Genomic DNA, 17,015 nt, shown 5'->3' with positions numbered 1-17,015 from the left:
AGCAATAGCTCCTTTCACAGAAGCACGTAGCTAAGCTATGAATTATAAAGAAAGATAAATAATGGATAGAGCTCAGTGTTCTTGTCCTGGAAGCCTGCAAATAGGGCTGAAACTCAGAGACAGATGGCTGCAGTGAAATGGCTTCAGATCTGCACTGAAACGAATCCACCATTCATTCATTTCCATCATTCAAATATTCATATCTGGCCTTTTTAATATCTGGGGTTTGCATGGTCTCCTTGTGGTTCAGGGGTTTCCTCTGGGTGCTCCGGTTTCCTCCACAAGTCTAAGACATGCACTGTAGGCTGATTTAGTGAACGGGTGATGGGAAATGCATAATGATGAAACTATGAAAATGTCTGAGACACCAAAGTTTTTCAGTCCGCTGTATCATACAGTGAAACTTGAAATTCTCAAGAAAGGTTTTTCAATTCACTGATAATCATGTCCTTAACTACAGGAAGTGAATTCAAAGCTACGGTTGCACTCTTGTGAAATAGAAGTGACAATTAGGATGATACAGGCATAAAACAATGTCTCACTAAAGATCTTCTGATTCCAATCCTTAAGGCAATAAAAATAAAAAGCACAGGTAATTACATTTTCTCTACAATTTTGTCATGTCCGTACACGTATCTAAGAATCAGATCCACACAATGATATTGTACCTGTTTACCAGTACATATGACATTAAGAATTAAACTCCCATTCTAACTAAATCTTGATTAAACAAGATTTTCAGATAAAATCTGTAATGTTTTCAGAGAAACATTATATAAATGCTGTCTGTTATAGCACATACACATATGGAGTAATTAGTTAGAGATAGCAACACTGGATTGTTCCATCATAAGCATCGGATTCTATTTATATTTTATTAAAAGTGACCGATACATACTGAGCAGCACAGCAGCGTCCAGGAAAACAGTGGCCTGAGCACAAAAAGGAAGTGGATGCAGGAGGGTACAAAATATATATATATATATATTGAATTTATCGGAAAAGATTAAAAGGCAGCGTTGATTGATAGGGAAGCTAAAAGGTGGTCAGCTTCATCATTTCCTAACAGGAAGTCACATATGTGAGACCCAAAGTGCAAATCTTTCCCTTTATCAGATGGGCAGACAATAAAACAGAGCAAACTTTCCAAACTGTGTTTTTAGGAAAGTGTTTATATTTTTTGATCATGCACAGTAGCACTTGGTGGTCTTACCCTGCAGTAGACTTCTGCACACCTACTGTATAACTAGCTATGAGGGACCTCAGTAATTTAGGAAGGCTTTGTTTCTTATCTGTAATGTAGTTGAATTACCTGTTGAAACAATGATAATCTAGAAAAACCTGCACTGCAAGACTATCCATTCTTCTCAACTGACCAGAGAGTGGCTGAGAAAGACACAGGTTTGCCCTGCACTCGCCCTTTGCCCTCACACTGAACTTTATAATTAAATTTGCGAGAATATGCAATGTAATACACCGTTTCCTCAAAATTATTGGAACTAATGTTTTTGCTATAACGCTGAAGGTTTGAGATCAGCAGCTAAAGATGAGAATTTCATTTTCGTATCCTGATATTCACATCTGTTCAACATGTTAGAGCATGGCACAATTTTTAATATTATTTATCTCAAAGATAGAAATAATTTAGAATATTTGGTTGGATATTCCTTGCTTGCAATAACTCCATCAGGCCAGAGGACCTTTCTGCATTCTTCTTTTGTGATGCTTTTCCACGTTTTGTGCTGCAGCTTCTTTCAGTTGTTGTTTGCTTTGGGGGGTTTCTCTCTTCAGTCTCCACTACAGGAGCCATGACACTACACAGCTCATATGTTTTGGATCATGAGCCTTTCCACACTTTGGTATTTCCACTACTCTGGTGAAGGTTAATTATGTTTCCAGACTTTTCGCGACTTATCTCTGTATTTTTTAATGCATTCTAATCTGGCCTTCTGAGCCGTACTGCTGATGAGTGATTTATATCTTGTGCTATAGTCTAGCTCTTTATGTCTTCTTCAACCTGTGCATTGTGATATAGCTTCACCCCTGCTCTGCATTGTGGAGGTTGTTGCTGTTGTCATTAACTGTTTTTTTCTTTCCTTGATTGACTAGCTCAATATCAGGTTGTTAGTTTACCAAGTGTCACTTTCTTTTTCAGGACACACCAAATTGTTATACTGGTCATGCCCAATGTTTGTGCAATTGATTTCCCCTCTTTTCTCAGCTCTTTTTTTTTTGTTTAAATAAACAGCTCCCTGGTCTTTGTATTGGTTTATCCTTTCTCACAAAAAATGCATTTTTCACAGGTGAAACCCAGGCCTAAGACTAAGAGTAGATATTCAGAGCTATAAACCGCTCAAGCAATCAGACTAGGGCACACTTGTTTAACAAGAAATACCTGTCAGTTCCTTATTCCAATATTTTTTGATCACTCGAAAAACGGCTGGGTCCGAACAAAAGGGTGCCACGATATAAGTTGTCTAAGACATCTAGTCTTTGTTGTGACCTGTTGTTCCAGTACTTTCTAAGTGGACTGTAAATGTGCATGTTTATAAGAGCGAGTAAAATACAAACCTCTTAACACAAGACTGTGAGCAAGCTAAAGCTCATTAATAACTTATATTAAATCAATTAAACCTTGTCATTTAATGGCAGAGAGAAACCATCGTGTAACTTTCCTTTCTTAATCTAATTCAAACATCTAACTTGATTCAGGGAAGTTTATAGAAGAATAGGATAACACGACAGAAATCTCTCTCTCTCTATCTCTCTCTCATGCTCTCTCACTCATTCAGACAGACAGAGAGAGAGAGAGAGAGAGAGAGAGAGAGATAAAGTCACACACATGAATAAGGTTTGCATAATGCTTAAAACGGAATGGAATTAAATTTCTTGGTTCCTTACAATTTCTTTGTAGCTCAAAATAGCAAGAAACATGTCAGCCTACAGATCTGGCACAGTCGTGTTTAACAGACGCCGTTCCTCAGCATTCTTACGTAATGGTTAAATAATCAAATGTGACATATGATGCGATTTCTAACTTCCTCATCATAACAGAGACGGGTTCTTTCTCATTTCAGGTGTTCTGTAGTTTCACGCTGCTGGAGAAGTGCAGGTTAGGAACCTCCAAAAGAAGAAGAAACGTTCTTCAAGTGCATGGAACAGAGTTTATTTTTTTCTATTTTTATCATCCCAAATACAGTTTGATCCTGGTGTGTGATAAGTTTATGAAGTAAAATGAAGCTGGCATCATGATTTGGCATTCACACAATCCTTTGTAAGAAGCCAAACTTGTTGCTTGGGCTTTGACTGTGCCTGCAGAGGAGGCAGACCGCTGCTGTCATACCCTGAGGCACAACGCTTAATCTAATTTCCTTCATTACATATCCTCTCTGTCAATTAATCTTTTAAAAAAAGGCAAATAAGACTGCTATTCCCAACTGATCATTGGATTTGTGTAAGAATCTGTTCGCTATGGAAAGTAGTGTTGTATTGCAGGAGAACAAAACTGGAAAGAAAGAGCACTAATGAGTGGATAAGTGAGGTTATAAACACTTCACACACATCCACACACACTCTGCTGAGGACGCGACCGCTATTGAAACAGAACTGGGTGAGGAGGTACAGCTCAGGACCCAACAAAAAGCTGTGGTGAGCAAACAAAATGAGCAACAGAAAAGAAACAAGGCTACTAAAGAGAGTGACCCATTTACCCAGCATGCCTCAGGATCCTTTGTGATGCCAGCATTCAAACAGGCTGAAGAGTGAAGAGGAAGAGAAACAGTGAGATGAAGACCAGCCAGTAAACTGGTGACACGGGGAAATACAGGACAGGGTAAACTTTATGCTCGATGCTGTCTCAGGTTTGGGAAACTAGTACTTGCACCTCCCACGCACATGCTGCTCATGTTTTTAAACAGATTTGGAAAAGAACAGCAAATGAAAATATGAATGGTTGTGTGATACCTTTAATAAAACAATACATACAAAACATAGGAAAGACATGGTGCAATCCAAACCATACACACATATACTCTATTCATCTTTATACATACACTATATTGCCAAAGGTTTTGGGACGTCTGCCTTTACATGCACATGAATGTAATATGGAGTTGTCCCACCTTTTGCAGCTATAACAGCTTCAACTCTTCTGGGAAGGCTTTCTACAAGGTTTAGGAGTGTGTTTATGGGAATTTTTGACCAGTCCTCTAGAAGTGCATTTGTGAGGTCAGGCACTGATGTTGGACGAGAAGGTCTGGCTCACAGTCTCCGCTCTAATTCATCCCTAAGGTGTTCTATGGGGTTGAGGTCAGAACTCAGTGCAGGCCAGTCAAGTTCCTCCACACCAAACTGACTCATCCATGTCTTTATGGACCTTGCTTTGGTCACTGGTGTGCAGTCATGTTGGAACAGGAAGGGGTCATCCCCAAACTGTCCAACCCCTGAAACTCAACACCTGAATTCAATGATTTGGAGGGGTGTCCCAGAACTTTTGTCAATATAGTGTAATATTCATCTTCAGTCTAATCTCTCTCTCTCTCTCTCTCTCTCTCTCTCTCTCTCTCTCTCTCTCTCTCTCTCTCTCTCTCTCTCTCTCTCTCTCTCTCTCTCTCTCTCTCTCTCTCTCTCTCTCTCTCTGCCTCTCTCCCTCTCTCTCTCTCAGCTAAATGGCCCATATTATCAACTTCCAAAGTACCAAATGAATGACAACATTCATAAAAATTTGACCATTTAGAGCTACATGTGGGTTTATCTGTCATAATATTTATTATGAAACCCAGTGTAACTTATTAGAAGTTTTTAAGTGTTGTCAGTGATGGCCTAATGGTTAAGATTCTAGAGATCAGAGGATTTTGAGTTTGAATCCCATCACTGGCACTTGACCACTTGAAAGTTTCTTAAAAAAAAAAAAAACATCTACCAAATAAGCATGTGCAAGTGTATGATTAGATTGTGTAAAAAAAATAAAAATAAATAAAAAATAAAAAGATAAATGATCCCTTACTAACACACCAGTATGTCTCTGCCTATGTGGCCAGTTACAGCTTCTCCCACAAGCGTTGGTTAAAACCATATGCTTTCTTAAAATACTGTACCATGTCTTCATGTCAACCCACTGCTCGAAATAAACCATTACCAATCCCCACTTTTAGCATAGTGTGAGGTCAGTGGTACTTTTTAGAACAGAAAAACAGCAAATAATATGTGGACCTGACTGATGTTTAGGATTACTTCAAGCATTTGTACACTTTCTCCAGATATTAGAGATACTAAGCTGCTTATTTTATTTCTACACACGTATCACCTTTTGTCATTTATTACAATATAGCATTAGTGGGTTTTGTTTGATTTCAGTTGAAAACATACTGCACATGGTGGGGAAGTGGTTTAATCTACATCTGTGAGTGGATCTATTGCGTATAAGGGCTGGTATACAGTTTTTATGTAGGTATACGCTTATATATTATTAATGCTCTTATGCAAGCTGGGTCTATCGTACTGTTTGTAGATAATTCACTGGGTCAGTACAGTATGTGTATGTAAGTACGGTATGGATATAGATGTTACAAAAATTGCTGCATACTTGACAATGTGGGGCCCGCTAGGCAAGTTCTGCATTTAGCTCCTCGGCCACATTCATATAAATAAACAGACAGCCAGTTTCTCTCGGCCACGCTGTAATGAGCGCCCATCCGCAGGCCTAGTGGTAAGAGCCTCCTGCCGTCGGGAGACACCTGTCAGTTAGGAGTCTGTTGAACACTCATTATACTCATAAAACGTCTGTGTCGCATGCGTCTGTTGAAGCGGGACATCCTTTCATGTGTAGGACTGTTGCTGCGGTTCAGTCTGTTCAGACTGCACGCATGGACAGTCTCATAACTGATGGCCAGACTGACTCCATGCTATCGGTCAAGGGGCTAATTTCTCTCTCAATCTTTATCTCAGTTTTTTTAATCGCTGTGAGAACAATGTGAGATGAGATGAGGACAAAGACAAACGATGTGCATGTTTCCTCCAGGGAGTGAAAAATCTGAGATTATATTAAGGCTGAGTGGGAGGAAGGGAGACCTTGTGGGCCTGCATGATAACAATGGGGGTAACGACTGGAAGGAGGGGTGAGGATGTTCTCGGTTTAATTTATATTTACGGGGGATGCTGATGGGGGACACGTGCCAGGTTCTGTTGAGTGGGGAGATGGGGCGAGTCTGTCGTGGCTAAATTGATTCAGGGTATTGTTCTGCCAGCTGTCAGTGGTGCCGTCTGCGAATCATGTGACATCAGGGTGCTGATCAGAGAACCCACAAATTTTACACCCTGAAAGACACAAACAATGTTTGTTTCACTTGACTTGACTTGGTAGATTGATATCCAGGCTATTTCAGAGTTCCCTGTTTCAGATTATGGCATTATCCAAAGAGAAGACAATGTGAGAATAAACCGGTCATTAAAACACATGACAATCATCTCAGCATTTCCTCCATCTAAATATTCAACTTCACTGAAAAAAATAAGGTTAAATCTAGACCTCTCAAGAGCCTGAAAGATCTCTTTATGGAAGCTAAGCACACTAAACTATTCAGAGAACTCTTAAAGAAGGCTTTTAGTGTATTTTAAAAGACCGGATGTAAACATGAGTTACTGAAAGCCAAATGATACTGAAGAACACACTGCTCCTCCTAGTGGTGGTCAAACGAACCTTATTTTAAACTGGTTTCTAATTGCCACCTAGAGGCTACATTGGGTAATTACAATTAAAAAATCCCCCCACCTCTACACTCATGAAAAATGGCTCTTTGAGTGTTCTTTAAACGAAATGTTCGTTATTTATGAGCTGCAGTTAAGCTTCAACCAGCAGATTTTCTTCATTTAGTCACGTTTCTCAATCCTGGTTCTGGATCAACATTTTTGGGTTTTTTCCCACTCCCAGTTACAAACCCAGGTCACCTCTGGAAGGACTGTTAATTACCTGGTCTGTTGAGTTCTTCATAGAACCTTTAATGATTCCTCAGAGGAACAACTAACGAACCCTTAATGGTTCTAAATTATAGAATGTACATTGTAGTTTGTAGCCTAATTTAATGTATGCACAACATGCAGGACAGCAGGTTCTCCAGGACCCGGTTGTGAACCCACTAGTGGAACTAGCTAGATTTAGCAGATATACAATATGTTGCCAAAGGTTTTGGGACACCCCTCCAAATCACTGAATTCTGCCTTTACATGCACATGACTGTAATCTGGAGTTGTCCCGCCCTTTGCAGCTATAACAGCTTCAACTCTTCTGGGAAGGCTTTCCACAAGGTTTAGGAGTGTGTTTATGGGAATTTTTGACCATTCCTCTAGAAGCGCATTTATGAGGTCAGGCACTGATGTTGTGATGATGAGAAGTTCTGGCTCACAGTCTCCTCTCTAATTCATCCCAAAGGTGTTCTATGGGGTTGAGGTCAGGACTCTGTGCAGGACAGTCAAGTTCCTCCACACCAAACTCACTCATCCATGTCTTTATGGACCTTGCTTTGGTCACTGGTGTGTAGTCATGTTGGAACAGGAAGGGGTCATCCCCAAACTGTTCCCACAAAGAGCATGAAATTGTCCAAAATGTCTTGGTATGAAGCTGAAGCATTAAGAGTTCCTTTCACTGGAACTAAGGGGCCGAGGCCAACCCCTGAAAAACAACACCTGAATGCAATGATTTGGAGGGGTGTCCCAAAACCTTTGGCAGTATAGTGTACTTCCTGTAGCTTGTAGCTCATAAGGCTTACTGGTTAAAACACTGTGCCAGGCGAAGTGTTAGTGTTTCATTTGGATGACCTTTTTTTCCAGCAGGGACCTTAGATGACCCAGAGCGAGTTGTGTTGCCAGAAAGAGATATTTCACACATGATTCGGTTATTTCTATCATACTTCTATGGTGTTTTCCCAGTCGGGATATTTAATCTGAAAACATATTTGATATTTGTTATTATGACCGAGCTGAAAGCAGTGAATCCAGTCTCTCAACTAAACCCAACCTTATCCCTCCATTTACATTTCCGACTCTCTAAAGATCATCTTCCGTGATTTTCCACATTTCTTGTCCTGCTTGTTAAACTCCCTCAAGTCTCTGAAACTTCACTCCTGGACTTATTAGAATTAGAGATGAAATTGGAGTCGATTTTTTTCTCTTCAGTCCATTTCAACTCATCGTCCCATTTAAACAATTAGAAACCCCACTGGAATGAAGATGACAATTTTCTTTTAAAAGAACCACAGCCTAGAAATGAATTCAGGTTGTTTTGAGGTCACAGGATATACACCATTGTATAGGGGAGCCGTAATTAGTCACGTGACCTCGGCAATTTAGCAATTATCGCGTGTCTTTAGAAAAGAAAGGGAAAGTATAAAGAAAGTTTATTTAATATCTCTAAACTGTTTTGGAAAGAAGGCACAGGGTTTGTTGGACTCGAGGGGTGAATGTATGTACACAATCTTCATATTTGGGATTAAATGGGTTAATTAGACTCGCAGCCGAATAAAGATCTATCTCTTTCTCTCACATTGTGGTCGCGTTGCCAGATTGGACTGTGTTTACCTTCTCAATGTGTTATATTTTTTTTATTTATATCAACGTCAGGAAATGCTTCTCGGTATGTAGGCTGTAACTTGTCGCATTGACAGTTTTATTTGCTTTGATCATGAATTTGGTTTCATCACCGTGATTGGATAGAGATTGTGATTTCAATCTGGCAACCCAAGTCCGCAATAGTTTTACGGGGCTAGGCTTGCGCTCGAGGAGGATTTGAGGCAACAGTAAATTTGTTATATTCGCTCGATTAACTGTTCTATTTACACCACTGTGGTCCATTTTTTCAGGGCATCCGTGAGTACTTTCGTTCAGATTTCCTCCATAGAGGATGTTTGTGAAGCGTCGCACGGGTTTTAATGCAAAGTTGTGGCGCATTTTTAAATTTGATGAAGGCCGCTTTGGGTTTCCTATAAAAAGCTGCATGTAGATCGAAGGAAACTAGTGCAGCTTGCTTATTAATAACGCAGAATTAATGATTTGAATACTGGATGAAGGCAAAAGTCCATGCTCTAATTGCACCGGGGGGAAAAATGCAAAAAAAGTGCAGTTTGTTTTTTCTGTATATTTCTAGAAAGTGCTTTTTTTGGGTTTTAGTTTTGCAGCCTAGATTGTGCATGAGGAGGGGGGAAACAGTCTGTTAGACAATAAAGCTAAAGTAAATGAATAATTAAAATAAAATAAATGATTTTAGATGTTATATTTCCGACGTGTTGCCCTGGTTATTGTAGAAAGAGCGGGTTGTTTGTCTCGCGCACAGCTTGCACTTGAACCCGTGCCAGATTCGCCCATTTTAGTTGCGTCTTGTGGCGCGAGCTCTTCTGTCTCCAAAATAATAATGATAAACTCCTCGCTTTTACATTTATTTTCTATTTTTTTTTACATTTATTTATTACTTATTTTCTTTACTTATCCTTGTGACCTTGTTTGCAGCCCTCGTGCTGTCGAAAAAGTGACACCAATTCTAAACAATGTCCAACTTGGCGATTGAGACATATTTAACATGGTGCCTTGCTGTTGCACGCGCTGCGATGGCACACAGGACTGGTTAGATCCTGAAAATGATTAGATGACCAAGAGTAAAAGAGGAATGTATTTGGATTTGATCCATGACACGAGGGTTAAGTGAATCATTCTAATGTATAAGGTATAAGATGGTGTGTGTGTGTGTGCATGAAATCATCCTTTGTGTCTCAGATGCTGACTGCAGGACGGCTGGGGACGCTGTTGTCCAGAAGGGCAGTGGCAGCTCTCAGTACCACATGTGCCAGGATGACCAGCCATGGCCAGGGTAATAGTTATTTTATAATACTATATGCTTTTTTTTTTTTGTGGTAGCTGTACTGATCAAGCAGTGTGTTATGTTGCTGTAAAAGTGGCTTAGTGTCCAGTAGGGGGCGCTCTTGTTTTAGGGTAGGGTCCAAGCAACTTTAAAGGCATCAGATTCTATAGAATCACGTGCACTGCTCATGGTTTTGTTTTTTTCCCCCTCTATTCCATCCTGACTGAAGTGACCCAGCAGGCGGACATGTCTCTGCCCATGTACTGGGATCGTCTGGACTCTCCTCTACCGGACCGACCCTACAACAATGTTCTCACTGCTACTGAGAAGAGTCTGAAACAGAAGGAGAAAGGACCATGGAACAACCTTTCAAACGAGGAGAAACTTGCCTGTTTGTGTTTGATCTTTTTATTATAATGTCAGTTTCTCAGAATTCCAGCCATGCCAATATTCCATAACTCTTGCTCATGTAATAATGCTTTTATATTTTATATATAAAAATTGGAACATGTTTTTGTTCCCAAGGATTTTTATGGTGTGCCAATAATAGATGTGTGTCTCAGTGTACAGGATCATGTTTAAAGACACTTATGCAGAGATGAAGAAGCCCTCCAGTGAGTGGAAAACCGTAGTGGGCGGAATCTTCTTCTTTATTGGTTTTACTGGCCTGGTGGTGCTCTGGCAGCGCATCTATGGTAAGGAGGACCGATCGTGTCCGGGTTTCTGTGAGTGTTGCGCTATCGCTGAGGTTTCTTTTTCTCTCCTCAGTGTATCCTGATGCTCCTCACACGTTTGATGAAGAATGGGAAGCTAAGCAGGTACAGAGGATGTTGGATATGAGGGTGAACCCAGTGCAGGGATTCTCTGCTAAATGGGACTATGACAAGGGCCAGTGGAAATGAATTCAAAGTGGATCATCTGTTAAAACCAAGGTGTCTGTTGCCAAATGTCCATGAAAATACTTCATGTCTCTACTAAGTGACTTAAATATATATAATAAAAAAACACAAAGTGAGTGGAAATGATGCTGTGGCTCCATCATTCTGCCATCAATCGTCTGAGAGAAATGTGCAATAAACTATCTGGTATGAAATAAATCCTGACTTCAGTCTCTTATTAACAATTTTAAAATAATGACCAGAAACACTGATGTGGTTCTTTATTTGATTGGTCTTTATTCATTTTGATATGACATTAAAAAAAAAAAAAACTCCTAAGACATAGAACATTCAGTTTTAGGGGATGGTGGTGCTTAAATAAAACAAAGCTTTAAAAAAATAGTTTCTTTTTTGTCTTCTTATTTTCAGCTGAACGTGACTAAAGTACACAAGTAACAAAAAACATATCGAAGAAATCATGGAGTTTAAGGCCATAGGAAAAGAACACTATGTGTTTATAAATATTATGAAGACATCCACGAGGCTTTAAATATTTTCCCTATGCTATGTTTGCTACTCTAAAAAGTCATTTAAGTTATCTAGTTTACATAGTGTCCTGCCAAGGTCATTTCACTCTGCCAAGCTGTTCTTACACACACACACCCCACAGAACACTCAAGTCTTTCTCATTCTGGTAAACACACACACACACACAGCATGCAAGCAGTGAATCTTCTTTATATGGAATGCATTCGGTTAAATCAGTGTCTACAGAGCAGCTGTAATATAGAATTTTTTGGGCAGTTCTCAGCATTGCTCAGCTGGATCTGAAGTAAAATGTATCTCTACATTAGTTGACTATGATATTTATCAATCCTATTCATTTATTTAGATATGCAAAGAGTAGCAGATCCGAGTGGATTTCCGTTTCGAGCATGTAGACCACGTAGTTCACTTAGATCTGGTATAAAAGGAGCTTCGCTTCATATTCCCTCTATAGTGAACCCATACAGGAAGTAGGAGGCTGTTTGGGATTCAGTTTTAGGTGACAGGATGGATTGCCAAACACCATTAATGAAAACATTGTTTTTTTGTTTTGTTTTTTTTTTTTGCAAAACTTTAGTATGCTTGCTTCTGGTCACTGTAAGGTGCAGAGCAGCAGGTGGCCTCTCCGAGTGATGAGCAGCTTGAGCCGCCATGACAGCGAAAGCGACTAACTTACAAATAAACACAGCAGTACAGACATAGAGAGATGCCAGACAAGAGTAAGACATCCGGGAGAGACGGCCTGTTCGTCCTGTAGGCTGTTAAAGCGCTCACAAATTAAATGAAAAGACTATTTTTATTCACAAGCTCGGACACTGCAGTAGAACTTTGAGCCCCCGATTGGTAAATCCAGACAGTTTCCATTCCCCGTGCATCTCTTTTATCTATGGAATGAGAAATATATGCCAGGTCAGTCTGAATTTGCCTTAATTTGAGTTTGTAAGTGATGTTTGTATATATTGCACTGTTTGAAATTAAATTTTATATTCATCAAATTAATTAAATTGACTCATTTCACTGCTCTGTACTGGTCAGGGTTCATGGGAGACTAGCCTGGACAGTGGGTGTGATGAGGGGACACCCTGACTGGGATGGAAGTCTATTGCAGGGTCTCACACACACACACTTTATTAAGCATTAACCACTGCACCATCATGTTTCTGGGATGTGACCCCCGTGCCGTTCCAGTTTGATTCATGATTTGTTTCAAACTGAGGTCATCAATTTCCAAATAAATGTGTGTTTATAAAATTGAATTTGATGCCTCACATGTTCACGCCAATTTCAATTTAGACTTCACATTTCTTAAACACTTCAAATAAAGGCATAAAAATCCAGATGTGTAAAATTTTTAATAGAGATTTCAGCAAACATTTCTCTTCCCATAACAGACCCCCCGAGCCTTTTACAGCACATTAGCGCACAGAAGATGGTAAAGCTGGTAGGATTTCAGGCAGATCTGGGCTTAAACGCTAGAAAGCAACGTAAAACATTCGTTCTGTTTTTTTTTTTTTTTTTTTTTGAATATCAAAATAAAACGTTCTTCGCTGTAAATAAACAAGGACGTACACTCAGAATGGAAGCACCCACTCACTCACTAACACACACACACACACACACACACACACACTGCAAAATAGCATTTCGAGAATTACAAGAAAATCACCGACTGATAAATTAATTAGAACTAAAGTAAGCTAGACTTAACTAAGTGTCTCGTCTATGACCTGCTCTGATGGGGTTCTCTTTTAAAGCCAAATCCAACACAAACCACCACCGAAACCCACACAAGACACAGTGGACTCTTGTTGAGATGCGTTTTAATCTAAGTTTAGTCTATTATACATTACGCTTTTTATGATGTGGCAACAATAACAGAGAGGAAAGGGCCAGCTCTAGCTCTCATTACAATACTCCCAATGGTGTAAAGAAAAGTTACCACCCATTTAAACCAGTTTAGGTTTAATAACAAACAAACACACAGGAAAACTGAACTTTATCCGACACAGGCTCTCACTAAGCATCTCAGAGAGCACTTGTAGAAAAATGGAAAGCTTCTGATCCTCGTCATAAATCCCATACGTAGAATCACCCCACGCTTCTGGGCTCTTTTTTTCTTTCTGGATGTAAAGTAGCCTACAGTTCCACACTAAACTACAGAATTCACTTCCAAAGGCGAATACCTTTCCCGTCAATGTCCCTTACTGGTAAAGACGCCGTGTTGAGAAGAACCCGGCGACTCGGAAAGGGCTTGTGACTGTAGTGCAAGGTTCTGCGCATGTCTGCTAGTCCGGTTCACAAGCCTCTGAAGGGACCAGAAGTCTGAACTGAGATTCCATCTAGAATCTGTGAGTAGGTACTTCGCATATAAACTCAGGTCTCAGAAAGAGCTCTGAATCGCTGTCACCTTTCACGATAAAATAATAATGTGTACATTTTTTTTTTTTTTTTTTTTAAAAGATGACATTTTTTAACACAGAACAAACAGAAATAAGGTGATCTATTTCAATCAATTAAAAAAAATAAAAAAATAAGTGACTTTGGGCAACAAGTCCACTTTCACCAGGTTAGGACTGTGTATAGTTGTACTTGGGTAACTCACACAGCCCACAGTGCACTGTGAGTGGAGGAGGAGGAGGAAGATGAGGAGGATGAGGGGGTGTAAACATGATAATTCTTGGCAAAACAAAACAAGTACAAAACAAAAATAAATGTTTGCTGGGTAAAAGTTCCTTCATGTGTGTCTGAGGTGTATACTGGGTGGAGGCCGATGATGCGTCTTCGGTAATCTTTACAGGCGCTTCTGAGCGATGATGGAGCCCACCGCCACCCCCATTAACAGCGTCATCCCTGCCAGCAACCACTTCTTGAAGCTTTCCTCCAACCTTCTGCTCTCTCCTGCTGAATCATTTCCAAAGATCTCTGCAAAACGCTCCTGTGGGGGAAAAAAAGAAAAAAAAAACACTCTCAGCAACGTCCATTAAACTCGATATTTTGCCACCGAGTGTTTAACACACCCCAAACCGCAGTGGGGTAGATGGGAAAATTCCAGAAACATTCACAAACGTTATGTTCCTTCCAGAAAATTCCTGCAGCGGTAAACCCACGGTCCAATTATACTGCAGATCAGACAGCCAATCGTACGGCTTCTTTAAGGACCTGCCCATCGCAGGCCTCCTTCTAACACGCCTCTTCCTCCAACAAGCTTGTGTGTGCTTAAAAAGAATGATAATACCACAACATGGAGCCACCAGAGGGCGCACGCCACTTTACACACACACACACACACACACACACACACACACACACACACACACACACACACACACACACACACACACACAGGCCTCGAGAGCGGAATTCTATAGCAACCAGTTTTATGCAAAGTGGCGAGAGGGGATTTCAGGCTTAAGGCTTTAACATGTTTCCAAAGAGAACAGCAAACAAAGTGGAGCATGTTCTCCAACTGAGCTTCAGCTGAGCATGTCCGTCAAAAAGCAGGTGAATTTATTGCTCGGATTAGCCGGTCTCTGTATGACATACTGCAATGACATTTTCTATTCCAGCCCTTTCTCTAAACGTCGAGGAGTTTCAGTGTTCTGAATGCTTTGTGTACTTCCTGTGTCTTCTTCCTCCTCCTGCTCCTTATTGCCCAACAATGAGATCAGGCACATGTCAAATACAGCAAAAATATTTGGAGCACGTAACCCTGATTACACCTCACGCTGTAGTCATGCAGACTGATGTCATCCCCCAGCCTTGCCTTTCGCCCCCGATCCTGTGTCTGTCTGTTCTGGTGTAAAAGTCAGAGAGGAAAAAAATGCTGAAGGATTAGACAGAAATGAAACACAGAGACGCACACACATACAGAGAGAGACAGACAGAGAGAGAGAGAGAGACAGAGACACAGAGAGAGAGGCATAGATAGATAGATAGATAGATAGATAGATAGATAGATAGATAGATAGATAGACACAGACAGACAGACAGATGGAGAGATATATAGACAGAGTGTGTGTGTGAGAGACAGAGAGAGAGAGAGAGAGAGAGAGAGAGAGAGAGACAGACAGACAGACACAGAAAGAGAAAGAAATAGAGAGATAGATATTTTCCCCCATGGAGGAGGTTTAATACAGGTGTGATCTCACACAGTTAAATTGTACCCTGTGTAAACACGTGTGGCGTCAGACTTTGAAATATTGTCCTCTTTAACTATAAATATTTCAGAAACGACAGACTTTCCTGAACCGGATATAAAAACGTAGCCACCCAACACCCTGCTTGAGACTTTTCACTAAAGAGCTGTTATTGGCTCAGGAAAAGGTTTGACGCTGGTTGTCAGGGTCACATCATTGTTCACAACAAATGGAATGTGGCCATACGTGTCTGTGTGAGCACGCAGGACACCTCTCAGCCTATTCACACCCAAACTTAATACTGTCCACTTGTCACAGGATCACCGAAACCCATGATTACAGACATGTCTGGGAGCCTTTTCTGCCTCTAATTATTTCTTAATAATTCCACGATTGAGTTCTCGAATCTGATTGGTCAGAAGGTGGGTATTATTGTAACGTGTCTGAACCAATAGATCATGGTTTCTATAGTAACAGGTAACACTAAATGCTCCACTCAGTCTAGGATTAACAATAAATGGACATTAAAAACATTTTTAACCCAGCAAAAGGTATGATAAATGTGGTGACGTGTCACACGGCCTGATTTTGAGTGACATTTAAAAAAAAAAAAAAAAAATCAATTCGAGAACATGTCAATGTTCCACAACGTTCAGTTAGTTCCTGCTATCATTTGTGTTATAGCAGCTATAGAGAGTTATTTCCTCTCTGGTTGAAATGAAGAAGAAAGTAATTGCAGCTTGTTAAGACACGATACTAGTCTATGTACAAGCCGTTACTATAGAAACGGCTCATTATAATAAGTAGTACATTAGTAAAGCAGCCAGAACTGCTGTCAGATATACCGTCCTAGAAAACTAATCAACTTCTAATCGATCAGTAGGCAGAATTCGAGAGCGCTGGGTAACATGATTTTGAGAACTGAAAAAGTAAACAAGATACGCTCTAACAAGCAAAATAAATATGAGACGATTTGGAAGCCAAGGTTTGTGATGCAGATCCGCTGAAGATCAGACCCACTTAGCAGCAAGGTAGAAGGTGCATACACACACACACACACACACACAGCAAAGAGCAGAGACAGAGGGAGCATTGTGCACACTTCTGGGTGAGGGTGGCTGAAGTAGGGCACTTTAAGTCCTGTCGCATTTGCAGCAGCAGCAGCGTCAAAAATAGAATATAGACAAAAACCGAGGAGGGCATGTCAGCAAGACAAAGGGAGAAAACAGTGCAGGAGGAAAGGAAAGGTTGAAATAATGCGATCAAAGCTGCTGCAAGGGTGATCAAAGGGTTCTGCTGGCTAGAGAGCTGCATGATGTGTCTTCATGCATAAAGTAAAGAGAATCACAACTAGAGAGAATTTCTTTGGAAATTAATGAGAAAGGGAGTGGCGGGTGAGTGTATGGGGTGGTGGCAGCTGATAACGTTTGAGCAAGAGTTAAGAGCGGCGTGACGACGTAAGCCCCTAAGAGCACAGCGACCTCGCAAACATGCGTCAAAAAATTTAAAGCACATATCCATCTCGCACACAGGGCTCGTCATGCACATCAGCGGCCTCGGCTTGCAGTAATGAGCATACCTGAAGCTGCCCGATGTTCCTGCTCACTGAAA

General features: G+C 40.5%; 2 protein-coding genes across 6 annotated transcripts in view; one reads left to right on the top strand and one right to left on the bottom strand.

The window, feature by feature from the left end:
• Positions 1-8,563: 8,563 nt before the first annotated feature.
• LOC131365969 (cytochrome c oxidase subunit 4 isoform 2, mitochondrial) lies at positions 8,564-10,941 on the top strand. Of its 3 annotated transcripts, none has more exons than XM_058410003.1 (5): positions 8,564-8,626; positions 9,760-9,853; positions 10,074-10,235; positions 10,408-10,539; positions 10,613-10,941. In XM_058410003.1, exons 1-5 carry the CDS (start codon positions 8,579-8,581, stop codon positions 10,744-10,746), a joined length of 570 nt encoding a protein of 189 aa, XP_058265986.1. In that variant the 5' UTR covers positions 8,564-8,578; the 3' UTR covers positions 10,747-10,941. The 3 variants fall into 3 exon arrangements, with proteins under 3 accessions (XP_058265986.1, XP_058265987.1, XP_058265988.1); XM_058410004.1 differs by lacking the exon at positions 8,564-8,626 and adding an exon at positions 8,701-8,859; XM_058410005.1 differs by lacking the exon at positions 8,564-8,626 and adding an exon at positions 8,748-8,789.
• Positions 10,942-11,805: 864 nt separating this feature from the next.
• bcl2l1 (BCL2 like 1) overlaps positions 11,806-17,015 on the bottom strand; it is a 24,880-nt gene continuing 19,670 nt past the window's right edge. For all 3 annotated transcript variants that reach the window (XM_058410001.1, XM_058410002.1, XM_058409999.1), the window contains one exon: positions 11,806-14,203. In XM_058410001.1, the coding sequence (XP_058265984.1) occupies positions 14,060-14,203 (144 nt within the window). In that variant the 3' untranslated portion in view covers positions 11,806-14,059. The remainder of the gene's footprint in view (positions 14,204-17,015) is intronic.

This window comes from Hemibagrus wyckioides, linkage group LG15 (genome assembly GCF_019097595.1).
Source record: "Hemibagrus wyckioides isolate EC202008001 linkage group LG15, SWU_Hwy_1.0, whole genome shotgun sequence".
NCBI classification, from domain to species: domain Eukaryota; kingdom Metazoa; phylum Chordata; class Actinopteri; order Siluriformes; family Bagridae; genus Hemibagrus; species Hemibagrus wyckioides.
The sequence above is the reverse complement of the archived record's forward strand: the minus strand, read 5'-3'. Positions and strand labels throughout refer to the sequence as shown.